This window comes from Hemitrygon akajei, chromosome 29 (genome assembly GCF_048418815.1).
Source record: "Hemitrygon akajei chromosome 29, sHemAka1.3, whole genome shotgun sequence".
NCBI classification, from domain to species: domain Eukaryota; kingdom Metazoa; phylum Chordata; class Chondrichthyes; order Myliobatiformes; family Dasyatidae; genus Hemitrygon; species Hemitrygon akajei.
In genome coordinates, this window is record NC_133152.1 from 33,672,473 (window position 1) to 33,696,027 (window position 23,555).

The 23,555-nt window shown below is 37.8% G+C and overlaps 1 protein-coding gene and 1 long non-coding RNA gene across 15 annotated transcripts in view; one reads left to right on the top strand and one right to left on the bottom strand.

Moving 5' to 3' along the window:
- Positions 1-23,555, bottom strand: part of LOC140718423 (uncharacterized) — a 51,191-nt gene that overhangs the window by 23,129 nt on the left and 4,507 nt on the right. For 2 of the 5 annotated variants that reach the window (XR_012096687.1, XR_012096684.1), the window contains exon 1: positions 21,573-21,736. The exons of 1 other annotated variant lie outside the window; for it this stretch is intronic. This is a non-coding gene — a long non-coding RNA (uncharacterized lncRNA). Of the gene's footprint in view, positions 1-15,338; positions 15,445-19,468; positions 20,082-21,572; positions 21,737-23,555 lie in introns of those variants that run through there. 2 more of the 5 variants (XR_012096688.1, XR_012096685.1) reach the window with 2 other exon arrangements.
- Positions 21,745-23,555, top strand: part of prdm16 (PR domain containing 16) — a 716,934-nt gene continuing 715,123 nt past the window's right edge. For all 10 annotated transcript variants that reach the window (XM_073032140.1, XM_073032142.1, XM_073032143.1 and 7 more), the window contains exon 1: positions 21,745-21,875. In XM_073032140.1, coding sequence (XP_072888241.1) covers positions 21,839-21,875 — 37 coding nt within the window. In that variant the 5' untranslated portion in view covers positions 21,745-21,838. The remainder of the gene's footprint in view (positions 21,876-23,555) is intronic.

Sequence of the window (23,555 nt, forward strand, 5' to 3'; positions counted from 1 at the left end):
TGCTGCCAAAGGTGCATCTACTAAATACTGATTTGAAGGGTGTGAATACTTAGGCAATCAAATATTTTGTATTTTATATTTGTAATTAATTTAGATCACTTTGTAGAGATCTGTTTTCACTTTGACAGGAAAGAGTCTTTTCCTTTTGATCAGTGTCAAAAAAACCCAAATTAAATCCACTGTGATTCAATGTCGTAAAACAATAAAACATGAAAACTCCTGGGGGGTGGGGCGGTGGCAAATACTTTTTATAGGCACTGTATCAAAGACGATACATAGACTGATGTGTTTTCTTGAGAGATTGCTGATGATACAGATGCCTCAGTAATTGGAGAATGAAATGTAAGTTACTGGAATAATAATCACTGCATATGACTAGAGAAATGGGCGCAACCAATTAATTAAGGAAGGGAGCAGTGTCACCATCAAAGGGGATGCTTGGTTTGATAAACAGAGCGTATTATTGGTATTGGTTTATTATTGTAATATGTACCAAGACAGTGAAAGCCTGTCTTGCATACTGTTTGTACAGATCAAATCTTTACACAGTGCATTGAGGGGAGAAGAGAGGATGTCTAGGGTGGGTGGGGTCTTTGATTATGCTGGCTGCTTCACTGAGGCATTGAGAAGTATAAGCAAAGCCCATAAATGGGAGGCTGGTTCTTGTGATGTGTTGAATTGTGTCCACAACTGGCAGAGCAGTTGCCATATTAAGCCAAAATGCATTCAGAATTCTATGGTGCATTTGGTAAGGATCGATGAGGACATGCCGAATTAATTTAGCTGCCTGAGGAAGTAGAGGCATTGGTGAGCTTTCTTGGTGGTAGCATCAACATGATTGGACTTATTGGTGATGTTCACATGTAGGAGCCTGAAGCTCTCAACATTAACACCGTTGATGTAGACATGAGTATATTCGGTTCCCTCCTTTCTGAAGTCAATGATAAGCTCACTTGTTGACATTCAGGGAAAGGTCATTGTCATGACACCATGCCACTAAGCTCCCTATCTCCTTCTTCTACTCTGATTCCATATTATTTGAGATGCAGCCCACTACAGTGGGATCATCTTCAGGCTTGTAGATGAAGTTCGAACAGAACTTTGCCCTGTAGTCATAAGTGTACAGGGTGTAGGGGGCTGAGAATGCAACCTTGTGGTGCACCAGTGTTTAGAATAATTGTGCCGGACACATTGCTGCCTATTCTTACCGACTGACAGTAAGAACAGAAAGCCAAGGATCCATCTTGCAGCATCTGGAGTTTGTTGCTGGGGTTGCTTCAGATAATAGGCAGTATGGTAATCAATAAGCAATAATCTGACATATGAGGGGTGATTGATAAGTTCATGGTCTAAGGTAGAAGGAGTCCATTTTAGAAAACCAAGCACATTTATTTTTCAACATAGTCCCCTCCTACAGTAAAGAATAGCTTCGTGCTCTAAGGTAGAAGGAGATGAGTTATTAACTTCAAACTTTCTGCATGATCACTCAAAGAGTTGAAATGCATGTGCTCATAATGCATGTGCATATAACTCATCTTCTTCTACCTTAGGCCACAAACTTATCAATCACCCTGCTGTGGACCTCTTTCTGGAGGTCCAAGATCCATATGCTCCACGACCACTGGACTAAGTGTGTAAATGTAGGAGAGGATTATGTTGAAAAATAAATGTGCTAGGTTTGCTAAAATTGACTCCTCAATCACCCCTGGTAGGTGCCTTTACTGTCCAGATGATCCAGAGAGGAATGGAGGGCCAGGGAGATGTTTTGATGTTAGACAAATTGCTGTGGGTTGATATTGTCTGGAAAGCAGGAGTTGATGTATGCCATGACCAGCATCTCAAAGCACTTCATGATGGTTGATGTTGGAGCTACTGGGTGGTAGTGATTAAGGCATATTGTCTTATTTTTCTTGGATACCAGAATGGTCGTGGTCTTCTTGAAGCAGGACGAACTACAGCCTGAAACAGGTGAAAAGGGTGAAAACAAAACATGGACCACACAGAAGCAAAGTTTAGGGGAGTCGAGTCATATTCCACTCCTTTGCCCATGACTACTGCAGGATATGAGCTTATCTTGAAAAACAATTGCGCATCTCATTCATGTTTAATTGTATGATGACAGACACCATAAGCATAGGATTTACTTAAAGAAACAGCATAATGTGTAAAGACTATGAAACTGAAATGAGGCTATAAACTCCTTTTTAAAAAAAAAAAAAAAAAAAATAGATTACATACAACTGTGAAGGCAATTAAGGATAACTATGGCGGATCTAGTGAGGAGCCAGGAAATGAACACCGGAGGGCTTCACACCCCAGTGGGTTAGACAGTCAAGTTCACAGTATCAAGCTATGTACACTTTGCAAAGGGCAAATAAAACTTTCCAGTCTTGCAGAGTGCAAATGACAGCCACAAACATAATTTTGTACATTTTTCATCTCACTGATTCAGTTTATGATTGCTTTAGCAGTAAGAACATTTCCTCTACAGCTCTTGTGCATGAGAATTGACTATATAATTTACTCTAGATTTATTAAACCCAACAGGATCATTCGCACTTCTGAAAACAAATCTGCCCAAGATAGAATATCGTTAAAAATAACTAAGACTAAACACCAATCTGGTAATTATTTGTTGGGGCATTGAGATAGCATGTATAAATCTGAAATAATAAACTATTCCTTTTCTCTTGATCTCGTTTCTCAGAAGAAATAAAATCACAGTGTTAAAAATGTAATGTATTATTTGAAAGTAGCTCACAAGTACACGTGCTAATAGGGAATTATGCTGTGTTGAATATCAAAATCCTGCATTATACAGAATAGGTATAACACGACCAACCTAAATTTGTGTAATTATGACAGGTGCACCCAAAGAACCTACATTGGTTCTCTAGTTTTGCATTGACTAGATAAAATGCACCTGGAGTAGAAATAAAGGATTGCAACTGGTGTTGGTGTATGGTCTTTTTGAAATGTAACCATACCAAAATAAAATCAAGTTTCACCTTCCAGAGTACATTAATACGTTTTTCTAATGTAGTTCAAAATGAGATGCAAAACTTTTTTGTTTGATTTTGAATTTTTAACTTAACCCCTCGCTTCTCCATTATAGTGTTTGAACCTTTATGCCTTGGCATTCGAGTTTAACGTAAATCCGATTCGATCTATTATTGAAAATGGAATTGGGTCGCCTTTTTTCAGAATCTTTATGATATTTAAGAGTGCCCTTCTGGAGGATTTTAACACGTAATTTTGTTTCTCCAGGCATGTATATTCTACAAAACTTTGTTGTGCAAATGTTTTTAGTAAAGTGAAGACTACTTGGAAAAGTTTAATCCTGTTTGCTGTTAGACTCGATCTGTTTTGGCAGAGGGAAAACGTTAATCCTATTTGCACTCCACATTCTGCCACATACAGTGTACGTACATGTGTCTCATGTGCCTACTGCAGAAAAGATTTTTTTAAAAGTTGAATCCACTTTTGCAAACGAGTGTCAGTATTCACAGGCTATCAAATTCATGTTAGTCATGGGTCGATTTGTGTCGTTTCAACCCCTATTCAATTTCTTTTTTTTTTTTTGCATAGTTGTTGCAGTTCATTTCATTCAGAATCTGAGTGTTAAGGTGTAAATCTCTGAAAATTGATCAAAACAACTTGGAACTAAAGGAAATAATGCTGAAGGAATTCAGCAATAAACCAGTAATGTTTTTAACTAGCAAAATATTAACCAGTAATGTGGTTCATGTCTACTGGTCAATCCTACCAATAAAAAAGTAAGGACGAAAGGTTTCGACTCCAAGGAGATATCGACGATCTGATCATTTGTGCAGAGAAAGAAAATCAAAGTAGATTCAGTATGGAGTAAAATAAAGCAATATAGTGCATATGGGATCATCTCGGAGTTTAAAGTATCGAAGGGATCTTGGAATGAATGACCATGAATCATTAAAGAAAACAGTTTAAGTTATTAAGTTGAATTATGAAACATATAGTTTATTTTCCTTTAATATAGAGTACAAGACCTGGGAAATTATATTGGAGCACTAACTACACCATATCTTGGTTACAGCATATGTGCCTGGTCATTGCAGTACAGGAAAATTTGAGATTGTACTGTTGTAATTTCAGAAGAGGTTTACAATATTTCCAAGACTAGAAAAACAAATCAGTTATAAAGGAAGATTGGATAAGTTAGATTTTTTCCTTGGAAAACAGGATGGTAAGGGAAGAATATGGAAATGTACAAAATAATGAAGGCCATATAGAAGTAAAGATCATGTGAAATGAGTAAAAACATTTTCATCCAGAAGATGGTAGGAGTTGGAAAGGGGCAGAAATTCTGAGTAGGACTTGGCTATATACTTAAATCGTGACCTGCAGGGCCAAGGACCAAATGTTGGAATGGATAGAATTCTTTTTTTGACCAATGTAGACGGGATGGCCTATATGGCCTTTTGTGCCATCGGGTTTCCATGATTTAGTGATTTCCTGCCACATTGATAGAAAATTAAACTCTGTATAGACATGTATCGCAGAATATAATTTGAGATAATAAAATGCAATTGCACTTTATAGTCTAATTCTGTATTTGTTTTGAAATTATCATCTTTGATTTTCTGTCTGTTTTCGTAAGTTCTGTTCTTGGAATGTAAGTTCCACCCTCCATATCATGTTGCCTCTTTTCCCATTTTCCCTATTTTCCCGGTATTCCCTCTTTGCTCTCCCGCTTTTCACCTCAGATTGTAAATAATTTTAAAAGTTACCTCGTAGCTGTCTAAATCGCCATAACTTTTGAAACAAGGCGTCACGAATTGAAATTAATTTATTTATATTTGACTTTGTATCGAACGATTAATCTTTAAATGTAGAGTTGCCTGGACAACTATTGCACCATCGATCTGATATGAATCTATTGCTACCAGTCATTTTTGACTTATTCCTTATTTTGTTCCCATTGATATGGCCAAACTGTATTTCAGACACATCACATTTATGGTTCATGTGAATCTTTTGTCTCGCCAAACTTTAATTGTTACGTGAGAGATAAATCTGCTTAACGTAGAAAGTAAAACAGAGTTCAGTTTTACTTTTTACTGCCCAAAAACAAGCTGCAGAGAGTTGCAAGATTAGCCAGCTTTATGATGGGCACTAGCCTCCGTAAAATCCGGGTTACCTTCAAGGAGTGATGCCTCAGAAAGGCGGCATCATTCATTAAAGACCTCCACCAGCCAGGACGTGCTCTTGTCTCATTGCTACAATCAGGAAGGAGATACAGAAGCCTAAAGCTCAGTGATTCAGGAACAGCTTCTTCCGCTCTGCCATCAGATTTCTGAATAGACTTTGAAACCATGAACACAGCCTCATTACTTTCTTATTTACTAATTTTGCACTAAGTTAATTTAACTATTATATATACTGCAATTTACATTTTTCCTTTTTATCTCTATTATCATGTATTTCATTGTATTGCTGCCCGAAAGTTAACAAATTTCAGGACATACGCCGGTGATATTAAACCTGATTCTGATTCTGAAAATTGCATGCTGGTGGGAGAGTACCTTAACAAGATATCCGCTGGATGTAAAAGAATGCCAGTGCCTATTGTTTCTTCAAAGTACCTCTGAGTCTATGAATATCGCTTTGTGGAGGCGTTAGAGTATAATGGTGAATCGGTATAATGGTGATTTGCTTTGCTCAGTCGTTTGACAAGCACGTTCTATCGTAGATTCATTTACTATATATAATATTGTGTTCAGGTCCTTGTGCCCAAGTTATCGCGTGTCAAATTAAATCTAGAACAGGAGCCCCGACCTTTTTTTTTGCCATGGTTCTAGTAAGCAAGGGGTCCGTGGACCCCGGGTTGGGAACCCCTGATCTAGAGCATCCTGTGTAACCATAAACTTTAAAGAAGCTACTAACTTTCTCAGTCTGTTTATACTTCCACGCGGCAAAACCGTTAAAAAAGCACAGAAGAAGTGTTAAAATATTTGGAACGATGAAGTTATATTCATACTGCAAAAAATATAATTAACAAGTCACAATCAGCTACAAAAAGTGGCATTTTCCACTGTTAGTCCCACAGAAATCATCTACATCTACCCTAAGATATAAGTGGGTCAAGTCGGGTTGGATCGTTCTATGGTTGATAGCTGTTGTATTAGACCTGTAAGCAATCGAGTATGTACAATATTAAATATGTGCTGTGTAATTATGAACAATATTTGTAAAATGATAGCTCCCTGTAACCCATTATTTTTTCTATAGTGCTTTCTATTGTATTTCTGCAGTTTATGAATTTGCTAATTAAAAAGGCAATTTTACTAAGCTGCGAATGGGATTTAATAAAACAGTTACCGCATCTGGCCTGAGAGCAAAGACAGATGTGACCAGCGGTCGATCGTAGCTAGCTGCAATCACCAATCAACAACCTCCTCCCCCCCCCCCCCCACCCCCCACCCAACCACCCCAACCCAACCGCCGCCAGCCCCCACCAGCACCCCCACTCCCGGAGTACGAAACCAAGAAAGTTCGAAAACTTTGCATAAAGATCTAAAAACGCTAACAAATGTCGACAATGAGTTGGAATCGAACACTAACGCGGTGCGGAGGCTAACGCGATCAGGACTCAACTGCATCTAATGAGGAAATGTAGTTTCTACACAAAAACGGCAGTCATAAATTATTAAAACGTCTAAGCGTTTCCAATTAACACTTCGCATGTTGTACATATCGATATGGTTGAGGTGGACATGAGATTCAATAACGCAGTGATAATTTTACTATCCTAGACAGTTGAAAACGTAAGCAAAAATAAATCCGAGGATTCATGTTTACTGGAGAAAATTCGTTCATATAATTTACATAAAGTCTGCTCGAGGTATCCTCCAAAATAATATTAAATTAGCTAGTTCATGGTGAGTATTTTGTTAAACGAATTACAGTAGTTATTCTTATTATGTATAATTTTAAACAGGCTCCATTTAGAATTTTCAGGAGAAGCAGGCAACGATTTTCTACAGTTTATCTTAATGATCGTGACGTCTTTAGTAACTTTAATGGGTTTGAATTTTAATTAATTCTCCGTAGTTGGCCAGCGTAAAATGACAAAAATATAGTCTTTTCAAAGTAATGGTTAAGAAATATTAAACCACTAAATTGCCAATTGTGTTCCCTTTTCCTCGTTAAATCAAATGACGCATACTGATATATACTGTATGCAAATGGTATGAACCTGCCGTGCACTTGAGATCGTTGAACTGAAAGCTGAGCCTCTGCGGGCGTGTGCAATTTTGCAATATATATTATGTCCATACATACGTGCTTAATCATTTGCATGTATTTTACGCTTTTCATTGTATAATGTGATACATACGGAAATCTTTAAGTGTTTGCCCTAAGCCTGGTTGTGTGTTTTCGGTTTGTGCCCGTATGAATGCAATGTATGTGCACCATTATAGACATCTGCCGCACAAAAAAAATCAAATTTAAATTAAATACCATAGGTTTCTGAAAGTGTGAAATTGTATCAAGCCAAAAACCCTCTAGGTTCTAGAAATGAGTAATCGTTTGTCTCGGCGATAAACATAACATTAATAGCACACAATGTATTGGTTAAGTCAGATATTATATTAATATCTGACTTAACCCTTTGAAAGCCGCCAAAATCGATCTGACTTTTTTAAAAAATTGGAAAGTCATACGTGAGTATGAATCTGTACGTGTGTGCCTACCGCCGCATTTGATTTTTAGGTAAGATTTGAGTTTTAGATTTTTAGCCCCTTTTTAAAACCATATACGTGTTTAATTATTAAAAATAATTTACGGTAGAACTGTGGAACAGCTAACCATCGTCCACCAAAACCCTCTCCACATCCCAATTCTCTAATTAATTCAGAATTTATAACCAGTGTTGTATCAGCTAAAAATACACAATAACTTGAGACCATTTAGCTCCTCGAATGCGGGAGTGTTGCATTACTAACACTGTATAAGCCAATAAAATTTTGAGGAGAGGATGTTATGTTTAGCCATGTGCATAGAATAAACCAATTGTTTATAGTTTGTAAGATGCTTAATTTTCGCGGTAATGCCCACCGACTCTAAACTGTGACGTTTAAAATACGGCTTGCACTACCATCAGTTCAGGTGTCTTTGTTAAGTGGGACTGGGTCTCTGACAAGTCTACTCTTTCATAACTTCAGTAAAAATAAATAATTCTGTACTTGTTTAGAAGGGAAAGGAACTTAGTTTTGGCAGAGATTGTCTGATTCTCTGAAAGCTGTACACACCAAATCCCCATCAACCAGAGCGTTGATTATATCTTCAGCCAGAGAGTGATGCATCACCGTGTATATATCAGGTTAACATACTCAGATGCTGGCTTTACTTCGCGCATATTGGCACCAGCAGAAAACCACTATCAAATGTATTAAGCATTCCATTATGATTAAATTAAAAGAATGCCATTCATTGATATTTTAAAATAACAGCCAAAAAAATGTATATCCAAAGCCTCGCTCGCAAGGTAATGTTCAGTTGTGTTCCAATAAAATAGTCCCGAGGGAGTTTTTGAGCCAGTTCATTGAGGAAGTTATCAGACGAAATTCAGCTTTCGTTCAAACAACTGTTAATCCAACACTTTTTCCAGTATTAACAATTTATTTAAATCATTTAATCTAATTTATCAAATCTAATAAAATAATAAATCAATATTGAAGGTAGTAAAAGATAATACGAATAATTATGTTAAAACATTATCCGACTGCTATTTATCTAACAGGATGTAGAATGGAAGTACTGTGGAGCTTGCTAAGTTTCACATTGGGCTTTACGCATTGCACTCATCGTCCTTAATATGGCATTGGACTATGATCTCGGCCCATTTTCTCGGATATTATACTGACTGATATCACCTTTGCTATTGAGTGATATTCCGCAGTCGTCCTTTTTTTTGCTCTCTTTAAAACTTCTCTTTTTGCATTGTGTAAAATTGCCCTGCTTTCCAATGTGATATGATTGAATTATGTTGCAGTGAAGATTTGAATGAGGAGAGTAAGCTGCCGATCTCATTCATCATATCACGAAAATGGATTAACAATTTAAGAACTAGAGGGAGCTGGAGATATCGTTCCGCATACAATCATTTTCCCCCCCTCTAGTGTCATTCTTTTGACCCAGAGTAACTGCAAAAAAAAATACATAGATCGGAAGTGGTAGTGACAATCCTGTTGTGTCCGCAAAGGTTATTTTTACGTGTTATGCATTCTCTCAGGTAAAAAAAAAGAATAAACTCCAAAATAGTCTCTGACGTGCCTATAATAAACAATTAATTAGAAAGACGATGCAGTACTTTACACAAGGCCAATATTGTAAAATTCTGTAAATATTTGAATCCATGATATGTTGTTTAAAATCTTCGTCATAATTGCAGAATGGAAGAATGGAGCGCGGTTGAATGTCGCCGAATTTCATTTAAATAAGAGGCCATAATGACTTTTTCGATCCCCATAAACTTCACGTCCTAACTTTTTTTTAAAAAAAAGACAGACCAATCTCCAATATCGTCCCCATCCCATGACTTAAAAAATGAATTTGATTTGATTTATTCAGTTCCCGTAAAGCAAAAGCATTGACCCGACCAGATCCTGACATTAACTTGCTACACCTACCTTGAGTCCCCTAAGGAAAGGGCTAAGAATTATTGTTATAGAGCATGTTGCGATTACAAGACAATCCATCAGAAGACATTTTCCTCTTTAACCGAAACATTACAGACTAGTAATCTCAACAGTTTCCATTTGGACATTTGTTTAAAGAATGTATGAATGCGAATCTGTTGGAATATTTAAAAAATAAAGCATTAGCTGCAATATCACAAGTATTTTTGCAAAATATTGATAATACAATATTGTAATCTTGTCTTATAAATAGCATTTCTGCACTTCTCAAAGCAACTGTTTTTCTCCCTTTGAACTAGGCGCCACTTTGCATTTTAATTCTGGAATAAATTCGGCTCCTAAAACACCGTGGATGTTTTAAATAACACATTACATCACCATGGGCATATTAGAGTAAGTTAGATATTTGTCATTTCGCTTACAGTTTAGAGAAAAAGGAACATGGAGATGACCTAGCGTCCAGTATTCCTGTCTAAAGGACTCTATTCGCTCTGATATTGTTCTTTCATGAAAAGATTTATGCTTTAGCTCTCTGATATTCTCTATCTCCCCTGCCCGAGGTAACAACATTTTAAATGGGTAAAAAAGGGTGTTTATATATATTTATAAAAAGAATCACATGACTCTCTCATCTAGCCTCCCTTGAAAGATTAAGACTGTGATACGTGTCCCTACGGGTCGTTTGATTGATTACATCATCCTAAGGTCACTTCTACTTCTGGTAATTTTCTCTTTGCCCCGGGGCTCTGCGTTCACGCATTTTTATTGCACACTTTGGAGACATGCAGCTTCGTTGTTTTAGTCGTATGGATTAATGACTTGAGGGCGATGAAGTGAAACAGAAATTGCAATGGCGAGCTGCCTATACAGTCAGGTCTTAAAGTGGCAGTAACCACCAACTTCCCCCCCCCCCCCCCCCCCCCCCACCCCGATGTAGAATTTGTAACGAAGCAAATAGCCGTTTTCATACAAATCACTAACGTTTCGAAAACGCCCAGACGATTCTCTGTCCACTATCGACATTGAGGCATTAATGCCACCTTAAATATAATCAGTCTTTCAGAGATGAAACTATAACCGAAAAGGCGCGCACAGCAACAGAACACTGAGTTTCAAAAAGTAAAGCTTGTTAATGTACACAGCAACACGCCCAAATGGTGATGTATCATATTAATTTAAACAGGCATCATTTAAAATTAGTTTACACAACATATCGCGAGATCTTATAACATGCCATGTGTATTTATGTAGTTGGTTCATTTCTACGCTTCAGCGAAGGAAAACAAGGACACGTCGTTAATGGTTTGGATATTTACCCAAATAATGCAATTAATAAGTCCTTAAATGTATAATATCCTTGATCAGCCAGGGCTGTGTCTAAGAAGATGCTGATCCTGCACAAGATTCCAAAAACTAGGCATGCTTACATATGTTAGCACTGTAACGATAAGAAAAACAAAGGATTGATAAATCCCCGAGGCATGTATAATATTCTCTATATACACAGAATAAGAATGCATATAGATATGCACAATAATATCTACGACTTTATATGCAATGCACTCATTATTGTAACGCTTGTACCATGGCCCCAGTAGCCAAAAAGAAAATCGCTGCAGGAGATGTGGCCGGGTTAATGTAAGTTGCTTGTAAACACCCACCAAAGGGGGCACTCTGTCTGGCAAATTTAAGATTTTGAAGTTGACACAAAGGTGAACGCGTCCATGCATGAACTCAACGTCCAAAGTCTTTCCCTCAAAATATAATTGAAGAAAGTCTACTCCAAATATAAAAGTTAATGAGCTTGTATTTCAGTAAAGGAAAACTAAAGATTACGGTTATTTATACATTCTAAAGTTCAGGCGAATCCAACAGCTCTCATCTGTTCCAGTGATACTGAGTGTAGGTTCCAGGAACCCACGATAACATTAGGGTATACATTTACTGTATTGCAATCTGAGTAATACAGTTTTGGAAATCGCGATATTAAAATAAAATTGAAATGACAGGAGGCCAGAGGAATTGTCAATATAGATGTTCAGAAAGCATAACAGGAGCTCCAAGCTCATAATTTCTGCCGAACAGATTTGAATCTCCCAGAGTTCCAGACATTAATGGCTTTCTAATAGCAAATCCACCAAAACAGAGAGAGAGAAAAAATCTCGCTGGTTTGGCGGATAGGCATTAGCGCCTGCTTTATATGGCTGCCTTCCTCTCGGTGCCTCTGCTATCTTTAAACATTTCTGATATTTCTCATGTCTGTGTCCGGACTTCCTTCTTTTAGGTCGTCTTCTCTCGACGCCATATTTAAAAAGAACAACTATTGTAGACGCGATGCAGGATCGTCAAAATAATAGAATCGAGCAGAATAATCGGTCCAAGGTAGGCTGAAGTTGGAAACCACCATAGGCTGATGAAAGTAATGGATGCCGAAGCACATTTCATTGGAAAAAAAGCTAGAGAAGTTTGTTGAAACGCACGTCATCCCTTCAAGGCAGAAACCCAAAGACTTGGTAGGATCCTCTGCCTTTATGCGCCGGGTTCTCGAATACAGTATAATTAATTTCTCTGGCAGTTTTATTTACACCTCCTCTTCATTAGTTGAGAGTTGCATGTGTAGCCCCGCGCCGCAGTAACGGACGTGCGTAATCTCAGATGGTGGAGTGAAAAACAAATGGATCCTTTGAGAGATTAGTGGAGAAGGGGTGGTAGTGGTGATGAAACTGAGAAATTGGCGCATGGAATTACTGACAACATCAAGTTTTCCCTCAAAAAATGTATGCTATGCTGTGAACCAATACATTTAGTATAATTTTTTATGCTTGGAGACATTTCTTTTTTAGCTATAAATTGCATCTAAGAAATAAAAGCAGATATAGGCTCGTCTATTCAGTAAACTTGTGCATGATCTTTGACCTCTACGCTACGTTCATATACTAATCCCATATTCTTTCGTTCCCTTGACATTCAAAATCTATCTGTCTCCAATATGTCCAACGACTGATAATCCATGTCCTTCTTGCAAAGAGAATTTGCTAATCTCTGAGTGAAGAATATTTTCTCTCCTCAGTTCGGAATGGGTGATCACTTTTTTTTTTGAGACCGTGATCCGTGGTTCCACGCCAGCCAGAGGAAACAGCTTGTTTTCTACTCTGTTAAATACCGTAAGAATCTTGTACTTTTCAATGAGATCACCTTTCATTCTTCTGAGTCCTATAGAGTTTAGGCCCAATCTGTTTAATCTCTCATCTTAAAATAATTCCTCTATTCCACCCCACCTCTATCCCCCGTGCCAGGAATCTGTCTGGTGAACCTTCATGAAACCCCCTCCATTGCAAGTAGACTCTTTCCTCGGCGGGGGAAGGGGGCACATTGTAGCAGATTTGCGGCCCTCTGTAACTTCAGTATGGCATCTTTACTCCTAAACACAAATTCTTCTTCGGTAAAGGCCAACACAACATTTACTATGATTGTTATATCCAAAAATGAGTCCGTCTATTTTTATTACTTTACATTGAATTTAAATAGTAAACTAAATGCGTGTAAGCCATTTGATCATTATCAATAACTACATTGTTTAATTACTGCAGGAAGTAACTAAACAACTTCATTATTTTGCGAATAATTGCCCATTGCTGGTATTTGTTTAGTTTTCTGCTTATCTCGATATTTTAGTTTCGTTAAGTTTCACGGGAAGTTTCAAGACAAAGTGAGTAAGTATATTAGGGGTGAATTTTAGCCCTAGTGAAAGCAGTAAGAAAACATCCCGGCAAGTTATTTTTACGATTGCAGAAATACCAAAATGAAGTTTAGAAAACATCATTTGGAAAGAATTTGGTCCCGTTGTTGAGCTGTCGTCTAAGAAGTTATTCTTTAATAGTTTCATCGAGATCCCTTCTATGCGCCCGATGCACCCAGTAGTGGGTTACTTTCTTGAGAGCAAACAGCGAAGTCCATTAAGTGATGAAGTCAGTCTTAAGCATAGTGCCGTTGCATTCTACCTTGAATTTAATAAATGGCAGTGAGCCAACATTGCTGGGGCAGTCTCGCGTAAAGTTATTTATTAAATAATTGGATAGTTTAAAAAGTACAACTGTAGATGGAACAAGTTAAAGTTTTCTTCATACTTCAGCGTGATTTTAAACCCTGACATCCTCATTCTTGAGTTGGGTTCTACATTGGTCTTTTGGACCATTCAGGATTGAGGGTAAATGGGGAAACAACCACTTCTCACACATGGGCGATTGGTGAATCTAAATAACAAACTTATTCATCAATATGTAATGTATTTTTAAATGTCATTTAGTATTTTTTTGTAATTCATCACTAATGTTTATGGGAAATATATTAGGAGTTTCGCATGGGTCACCAGCACAAGCAAGTAACATGAATGCCGATTTACTCTTTCCGTTTCATAGGTGAAAACTGTTACTATGAACTGCAGTGCGAAAAAAAGCTTAAACCGGGGCGGAGTATACGATAGCATAGTGGTTGAGATACTGCTCTGCTATCTGGAGACCTAGACTGTTGATCTATAAAAACGAGATCAATGCTTAAATGATGTAACACAGGAAAGCTGATATCAATAATGATACCCAAGAAACTACCGAATTGTTGGTTTAAAAGAAACTTTTAATTCACGAATATCCTCGACCAAAGAAAATCTGTGAATTTTAGTCTAGTTAGCAGGCTATGCAACTCGTGAGGTACTGAAGCGACTGTCTACTCTCGCTTGAATAGGGCTCAGTTCAAAGGAATGGATAAGAATTTGCAGATAAACCCAATGATTGGGAGTTGAGCTATATGAGTTTTGCGGACTACGCGCTATATCTTCTATGGAGGTTACATAGCCGTAATGACGTTCTCTCGAAGTACATGCCGATTGGATGCTCTTTCCTCATGCCCCTTTGCCATGTTCTTCTAGTTTACGGCCTGATTTAGCGCAAAATCTATGCGCGTCGACCCCCCGGAGTTTCGCAGGCGGAGTCCAGTCTGTCCTGGTTTTCTCTAGCCCCCAGCTGTATATCCTGATTGGGATTAGCGGTCAAACTTCTCAATTACCACAACCGCAAAGGTCCTGAACCCAATTAATGGCTAATAATTACAGTCCAAACTCTTCTACAATCCTTCCCTACATCATTAGTCGGGGTTCCGGAAATAAGAAAGATCCACCATGATCAAGCTCTCAGATGGCTTGGTCCGTCGATGATCGTCATTATTAAGAAAGAAGAAAAAAAAACTGGACACTTTTATTGATAGAGGTTCGATGTAGACGTCACCAATGTGATGTTTGGGCCACTTTTAAACTCGGGGAGTCACGTGGATAGCTGAAATTCACGTGTGTAGTCTGAAAAATTACCTATCCGTTTAATTATTACAGAACAAAAATACCTAATGGTTCTACACAAGAAGGTGAATAACCACTATTATATATGATGGACTGATATCCTGAAAAAGAACTACTCACGGAAGACCAGAAAGATTCAGAATCAAAGTAAATCTTAAGTGTTTAAAGGCCCTTCTCAATGGGTAGAAAATATTGGACGTGTCGTACGTTTGAGAAACAAATGCCGGTTTGACAGCCACCAATTAATGAGGAAACGTGCTTAGCCTACTAACAAGAAAATATTAGCTATTGTCTTAAGCGACCGCTTTTACCTGTAATTGTCTGCATTCCCGAAAGGCCGATGGTCCCTAAGCATGCAGTGAATAGATTCTGTGAATTTCACCCATAAAGTGTTACTGGTTTGAGAGAAGAGTGGAGCAGACTGGGAATAGTTTTAATTGAGGTTAAAATATTGGGGCTTATCGTCTTACTTTCTGATATGAAATATGACCATATTAGGGTAGTTCAAATATTATTAGCGATAGCCTGGCGCCTCTCGAGCTCTGATTACCAGCAATCCCTGCTAGCCATTTGCTTGGCTTTGACTTACCAATTCAATTTAAAACATCGACCACTTCCATCCTTCCATGGGTATATAAACACTCTGCGTGTCTGATTTCGGTATCATTCTTAACCAGACTGCCATTGACTACTGTTCTGTCCATCCATAAAACCTGCCACAATCCTGCCATTCTAATTTTATTAAAACTTCCCTGCTCTGACTATCTCACGTGAGCTTGTATATATTGATCATACCGCCCTTAGTAACATACAGAAATACTGGCGTTACAGATTATCCAAATATCCCACTTCTACAAACGTTCTCATAATTAATGCTTATACAGAAATTCAAAATTGATTATCTAGAAAACGACGTCGACTGACCACCTCACTTTCATTAACCAGTTAGCAACTTTGCGTCTATTGACCATCTTTTTGTTAATAGTTATCTAGGCATTCTGCGTCTATTAATCATCTCACCGTTACTATTCGAGAACGTCAGTTATATAGATCAACTTTATAAATGGCAAACCAAAAGCTCATCATGAATGGATACCTAAAAATACTGCATTTACTGACAAAAAAAATCTTCATTTCTGGCCATTCATAAGCTGCCGTCACTGCCGAATTTATCAATATTTAACCATTCAGGAACTACGTATTTATTGAGCATACGACCATTATTGGGCAAGTGCAAAAACATATCTACCGACCGTCTAAGTATTAATTCAACTCCTCAATCACAACCATCGATGACGGTACATATACTTGGCAGGTTGTGGGCCGTTTATATACATTTTTAATTATTTTGCATGTATATCGAATATATTGATATCATATTCATTTCCCTATCACCATCATTTTTCCATTAAATATGACTTCATCCTAACTATGAGAACTTCGCATTGTACAAGGTGAAAATTGGGAATGATCTTCATCAAAAATAGTCCACCTGATCACTCTAGCCACATTGGGAAATGATTTGCAAAGACCGTTGATTTGCAAGTGTAACATTCTGTATTGCCTCCGTGTATTTTGGATTAACAATACCAGCAGAAATCCCTTTGTAACCTCCAATGTGAAATGCATGTAAACCATAAGGGGTAATAGTGAAAATTACCTTACAAGGAAGTGAGATAAAGTCTCTGCATAGCATCATTGAAATACTATGGTCCTTCGAAATGGAAATACGAGAACAAAGTTGTAAAGGAATATTGAAAGAACAAACGAGCAGGCAACAGTAGGACAAACAGAATTCCACGAGTATTTCCATCATTAATACTGACTAAATGGCGAGAAATAAGGATCCTGCAGGAACCGAGAGGACCATGATACACAAAATGATAACATAGCAAGCGTGGACATATACAGAATGAACACATACAAATTAATTTACAAAGGGTATTGGAATATTAGCCTTTATCTCAAGGGGCTGAAATACAAAAGGCTGGATAACTTGGAATTGTACAATATAATTTAGCTAGAATAATTCAAGGCTTAAATGGTAAATTATGAGTATATGTGCATCGACAATACTTGTATTCCCTTGAGTATTGAAAATTACATGATCTAGTTGACGCATTTAACGTGATTAAGGGATTTGATAGGGAACTTAATTCCTCTGGTGGGAAGGACAGGCCATTCAGTAAAATGAGAAAGCACTTCTTGGTGTCTGGGCTAACTGAAATTTGGAATTCTCCCAATTAAAGAACAAGTAAAGATTAGTTCAATTGAAAAACAGAGAGAAAAAAAAACAAGTTTTATTTTTCTGTTGGGCAAGGAACCTGGAACATAGGCGAACTTTTGATGTGGAAGTACAGACTAGCAAACAGCGGGTGGGGGTTTTGGGGGGGGGGGCGTGGTGGTGCATGGGCTACTGTGCCCAAATCTATCCTCATATAAATTTATTAAATTAATATGGACGTCACCGACCATTTAATGACATAAATTGTTCGTCCCTAATCATTTCCTGATTTGAGAAGGGAATTAAGTCAACTACACATCAAATATCTGAAAATACTGAAAATAATATTCAGCTGATCAAGTAGCATCTGTGGAGGGAGGAACGGAGTTACTGTTTCAGCTCGTTGATTTTTCATAAAAATGTGATTATAAGATATTTGACAGATATTAAAACGATTTAACTTGGGAGCGGAGGGTGGAGGTGGGAGTGGGTGTTTGGGGGGGGGGGTGTAATCATTGACCACCGCTTGCATCAGGCCTCGAATGTAACGTTAGGTTTCTGTCTGACCTCTGTTCTAACCCTCAGGAGACCTACATAGTATTACACGTGAAACCCGGCTGAAGATTAATATATTTTCAAAAAAAAAATCCCCAGATATTAGGACAGCATGTATTTAAGTTTAATTTTGGTGAACATGATGGATTTCCTTTAAAGTTGGAGAGAGTAAAAACAATTAATGGATAACATATAAATATGATGAAATGAACCGAATTTCATTGTCGAACTGTTAAAGCACTTTGTTCGACGATCATTGAATACAAAACGCTCGCATCCTCCTCGGCTCCCATGGATCAGTCAGTAATCCTAATATATAGGCTACTTAACTCTCTGATTCGTGAAAAAGTATCTGTTTAAAAGGAGCATAAACAATATTCCCGTAAGGTTTCAACTGGCAGTCCTTCATCGCAATTTAATTACTAATTAACACAGGGATTGCACGTTAGATTTCTAAATGTCACACTCGTTTTTCCAATTAGTAATCCTAACCCGATTATCAAGTGTAACTAACTCTTGTTACAAAAACATAATCTCAACCAATGTTCTCTCATGTGTAGTAATTTTTATTTTAGAATTGGGCTGTAAAAATTTATTTCCAAATGAAGGGCTGTATTATTTGAACGAGACTATTTCGTGCTGTAGAGGAGAATGCGTTTGGTGATCGATTCCCAATTGGGTTTTCATTTGGTACGGATAAAGCAGAACGTGACAGATCGTAGGGAGGCGGTGAGATGGGGGGTAAATATAGAGTGGGAGTGGGAGTGGGCGATGGTGTGTGCAAGAAGGTGGCGGTTTATCAGAACACTAATCATGCTGAAAATTCACCTGCACTGAGTTTTTAATATGTAAGAAGGAAACTGGTCCTCTCTTTTATAACGTTCAACTAACCACACGCATGTCTGTGTATTCACAAACGCATAATAAATATTTACATAATATTACCGGTGGCGTCTGCAGGTAGCGTGTCATATTGCATTCTGATAGTTTTGCATAATTAAAACATAAGTGACTTAAAACAGGCTGTGTGGCTATATTAAACAGGATATGACAACTAGGATTTTGAGTTAGGCGAGGGAGCAATGCACTATAAATATTTTATCTATTGATTATATACTGACATATTTGTCTTTAAATTGAATGACTACATCCACACGTAGATTTTGTAACATATTTTCTTTGGGATGTCCGTGCACTAGTAACCGTTAATACATCGCTTTTTACTTTTGTATGGAATTTATACGAGATATATCGTTAAATTATATCCACCCGTATACACGCTAAGTATATTTTTGCGGAACACAACGTTAATATTTCGCCCAAGTTCCTCACATATTATCTTTATCCAAAGTATTAATAACGAGTATTGAATGAAACAGAAGAAAAACCGCGAGTTACACTGAGATCAGTCTTGAAACATATCTTTTTCAAAAAGATCTTCGACTTGAATTATTCTCTCAAATCAATAATGTGATACATTATTGGTTAGTTTCTTGCTGTTTATTTGTTCCCCATCTTGATTTCTTTTAAAAACTTGCTCATGTGAAGACATATTAAGTTCTAACTGCATTAGTGCACAGCGTGGCTTCCTTTAAAGTTATCTTACATACTGACATTGGAAATTGACATTTATTGTACTAAAAATAAACTAACAGGTGTTACCTGTTATATTGAGAATGAATCTATAGGTGTGTTCGTTCCTTTGCTTAACTCTGCAGCAGTGTAAAAGCTAGTTCGATTATACGTTACAGGCCAGAACACCGAGACGCGGCGTCCCTTTTATCTACTGGAGAGCGATTTTGCTGTATAGTTTTGAATATAAAATGCAATTCCGTCCTTAAGTCTAAAAGAGTGCGCTCAATCCAAGAGTTATACCCAGCTATGCAAATTCCTACGTAACATGTGCAGTATTACAGAATGTGTTTATCGGAAAGGGGAGGGGGCGCAGAGAATCAGATATTTCGAAACATTCTCGCAACTTTGGAAAGATTTTAAAATAAAGCTGATTAACCGTTATCCTGCAGAAACGTGTTGTATAAGATTAACTCATCAACAAAGCAGGCATTCCAGAATAAAAACTCGCAATTGTAAATATATGGGTTGTCCAAAAATGGTGTTCATTTAAAATTATGGATTGAAATTGTGTTTATCATTTTCTCTGTTCAAATCTGGTCGTTTCCCTCTCTCAGGATTTTCACTCGAACACCATGCAGTATAATAAAGCGGTGGGTTTCTATAACACTGTTTAGAATAGCATATTTGTAGCCTTCTAAACAAATAGTCAGTGTACAGTGACAGTACATTTCATCAAGAGAAGCACGGATATTTTTATAAAACATTTGAAATGCCTCCAGGACAGCTTTAAGAGCTCTATCCTCGAACCATTAATTCACACGCGCATCTACAGCCCAACCTTGGCATTGTGCGTGCGTGCAATGTTATACCATATATATTTGCCATAAATCAATAAATAGAGTATTTGCCGAAGTGCATCGGTTTCAATTAGCTCACGATTTTTGGAAACTAAATCTGAAATTAACTGGATTTTATTTGCACTAATTGCGTATGATACTGAAAGAGGTGTACACTGATAATGCAGCGATCATCCAAATAACCTGTACTGGTTGTGAGCCTGAAACGTGGCGCCTGTAATGTGTCTCCCCCCCCCCCCCCCCGAAGTTCAAAGAGAGTCTGACATGGATGGAAGCGTGATATTAAACAACTTAGCCTTTTACATAAAAGCCCAGGAATTATTAAATCGCAGTTAAGTAAACTTAGTTTTTATTGCGTTTTTCAAGATCCAAATGATTCTTGATAATCTTACCTATCTCAATTAAGCTAAACATAACTGTGCTAGCTACATTTCGAAATAATTCCTTGCGCCGTATATTTCATGCATTTTCCATTGATAGGCGATGAATTAAAACAGGTTCTTCCTATCTAACCGGTAGTACTTTTTAAAGGCGTTAAAATTCGGCCACCACAATAAAATATCCTAATGAATTAGTTCAAGAAGCACACCGTACTTAACATACGGGTAGGAATGTGAAGCACTTACTGTGTTCAAACATAGCTTCTCTCTCTCTCTCTCACTCTCTCTCTCTCTCCTCCCTCTCTCTTTCTTACTCACTCTCTCTCTCCTCCCCCCTCTCCCCCCTCTCTTCCTCCATCTCTCTGTCTGCCTGTCTGTCTCTGTCTCAAGTTATAAGATCTATTCTTATGAAAAAAGAATTAATAGAAGTAGCGGATTATTTTATTCCTTAATTAAAATAACTCATAACGTTAGGGAAGAAAGGGTTACGAGGGCTTCAGAATAACAACAGAGAGAATATATGTCCGTTTAAATGCCCGGTTCTCAGCGCCAATTAGCTCCAATGACTGTGCAGTCCCAAAGCCACGTTTATTATTCCATTGCTCTAGCACCTGGTGTTAAATCACTGTTGTTTTCCTGGACTATTCATTCGGCTGAAGCTATCGATAGCTTTAATTAATACTGTCATAACTGATGGGGGTTATTAGGGCGCGTTATTGAATGAGGATAGCATGCCAATCTGCTTCCCTGCCACTATCAGTTGTGCTAAAAGTATGCACTATAAATCTGCCGACTGCTGTCAATTAGTTTAACACATTTTAACACAAGTAACGTGCACTGAAATAAATTACGTTTAGTTTAAATAAATAAATTTCCACGACAAATCTTCTATTCATGAATTGTAAAATACTTATTTTTTTGAAAAGTTTTCTTTAAAGACAAACTCCTTTTTACCGTGCAAGCACTTCCCATGGCTTAGAAGCGCGATTCGAACAAGTGGGAGAGGAATAAAGTGTGAAGTGGCGTTAGGGCGCAGAGATAATTGGTCTGATGGAGTTGAGGACAGATCGCGGCCAAATGATGAATATATTCAAACTTTTCCCTGCGTGATGGTGTCAGATTGAAGGCTCTGTGCGCATGTGCGAAGGTGTCCAAACTGACAATGCCAGGGAGATAGCGTGTGCGATTCTCTGAAATCACGACCAACGCCGACAGACAACATGAGATCCAAGGCAAGGGCGAGAAAACTGGCCAAAAGTAGGTCCCTATTTTCTTCTCCTATCTCTCCGCACTTTGTTTTAGATCCTCTGTTTAAGCTTCCAAAAAGACCTTCCAAAAACAAGAACTGCTCCAGACGGTCCGCTGTACACACATGGTCTTTGTGAAGAAGCGATCAGGAATGTATTTTCTCCTCCAGATGATGTCGGTACGGCGGGGACGATTAGAATGATGTGTACCATGGGCTTGCAAAAAGGCTCGGGCGCAAGAACTTAAAGAGTTGAACGCTCTGGCCACAAGAGCGGCGCGGAGCTCTGTTTCTGCACAAGTTTTCATACCTTGTTTATTTCTCTCATTCAAGAGAAACTTCCATCCCCCTGCGTCTCGACCCGAGAGGTTGAGAAGTTGGAGAGGAATAGCAAAAAAATAAAATTGAAGTTATTCTAGTTGACGAAAAGATATACAACTTTTAAAAAAACATATATCGAGTCATTGCAAAGTACGAACAGTTTTCCGGAATCTTAAATAGTGGGCGCTAGAGCACCGTTGAAGAGCTGGAAGTTGGTGGCCAACTGCTTGTCTCTGGTTGAAAGGGGGGCAAAATATCTTGGGGGAGTCGGCTTAATAGACTGAGCTCTATTAGAAATCGAGCCTTACCCGGGTTTCTGAAAAATCAGGAGAGTAATGTTTTAGGGTTGCTTCGGGGAATTGTAAATTTAATACGACAGCGAATCGCACAAGATTTGTAGGGAACCATTTGGAATAACACAACTGACAACTTTAAACTTCAATTTAAACATGCCAGATCGTGAGACGGGGTTTTGAGGGAAGACTCTCGGATCTTGGAAGGAGTTTAACAAAGTCTTATATGCCTTCAAGATATTTTAATTTATATTTGCGTTTTACTTTAGTTCGCATTGTGTCAAATGTTACAGTGGACATTAATATTTAACTATATAGCCCAAAGAAAAACATCAGTACTGTATATGTTTTAAATGAAGTTATATTCACATGCCTGGAGTGTAGATGGTTCTCCGAAGCCGAACGCAAGTTAGATCTGTGCGAGCTTCCGTTATTTGATTACTTTCTTTAAATGATTTAGGATATTCCTTATACGTATTTTTAAAAGATTTACAATGAACCACATTTTCTGTTTCCGTCTCTTACATGACCGTGTTGGTCAGCGTGAGTGTGTATCTGCCCTGCTTCTACTTTCAATTTAAGAGTCTCTGCTCGTCGGCTTACTTTCTGAAATTGCGGGGAATGCTGATCAGCTTAACTGCATAGAACCTCACTAAAAATAAGAGATGCAAGATATTTAAGTTTTAAGTTTGAAGCATCGGCAATGTTAACAGTAACCTTGTGCAAAAAAAAAGTTTGTAGCCGAATGTATCACTGTATATCTAGGGATAGTAATATTTCTATTTTGATATGTTAATGCTATTTTATTCTTGGTTTTTGATAAATCTACGCCACGATTAATTAATATGACGAGTAATTTGCAAAAATGATGGAGGCAATTCAAGTTTATGCTAGATGGACAGATTGCCATTTATTCTCTGTTATTCTCTGGAGAGGGTTCGTGTCCAATGGTCTGGTTTCAAAGCTCTAATGAGGAAAATATATTTACTGAGGCACTTTTAAAATAGCCTAATCACACGAGTGATTGTTTTTCTCAAAAACTATTTACATTAGAATATGTGCGTACGTGTATGGATA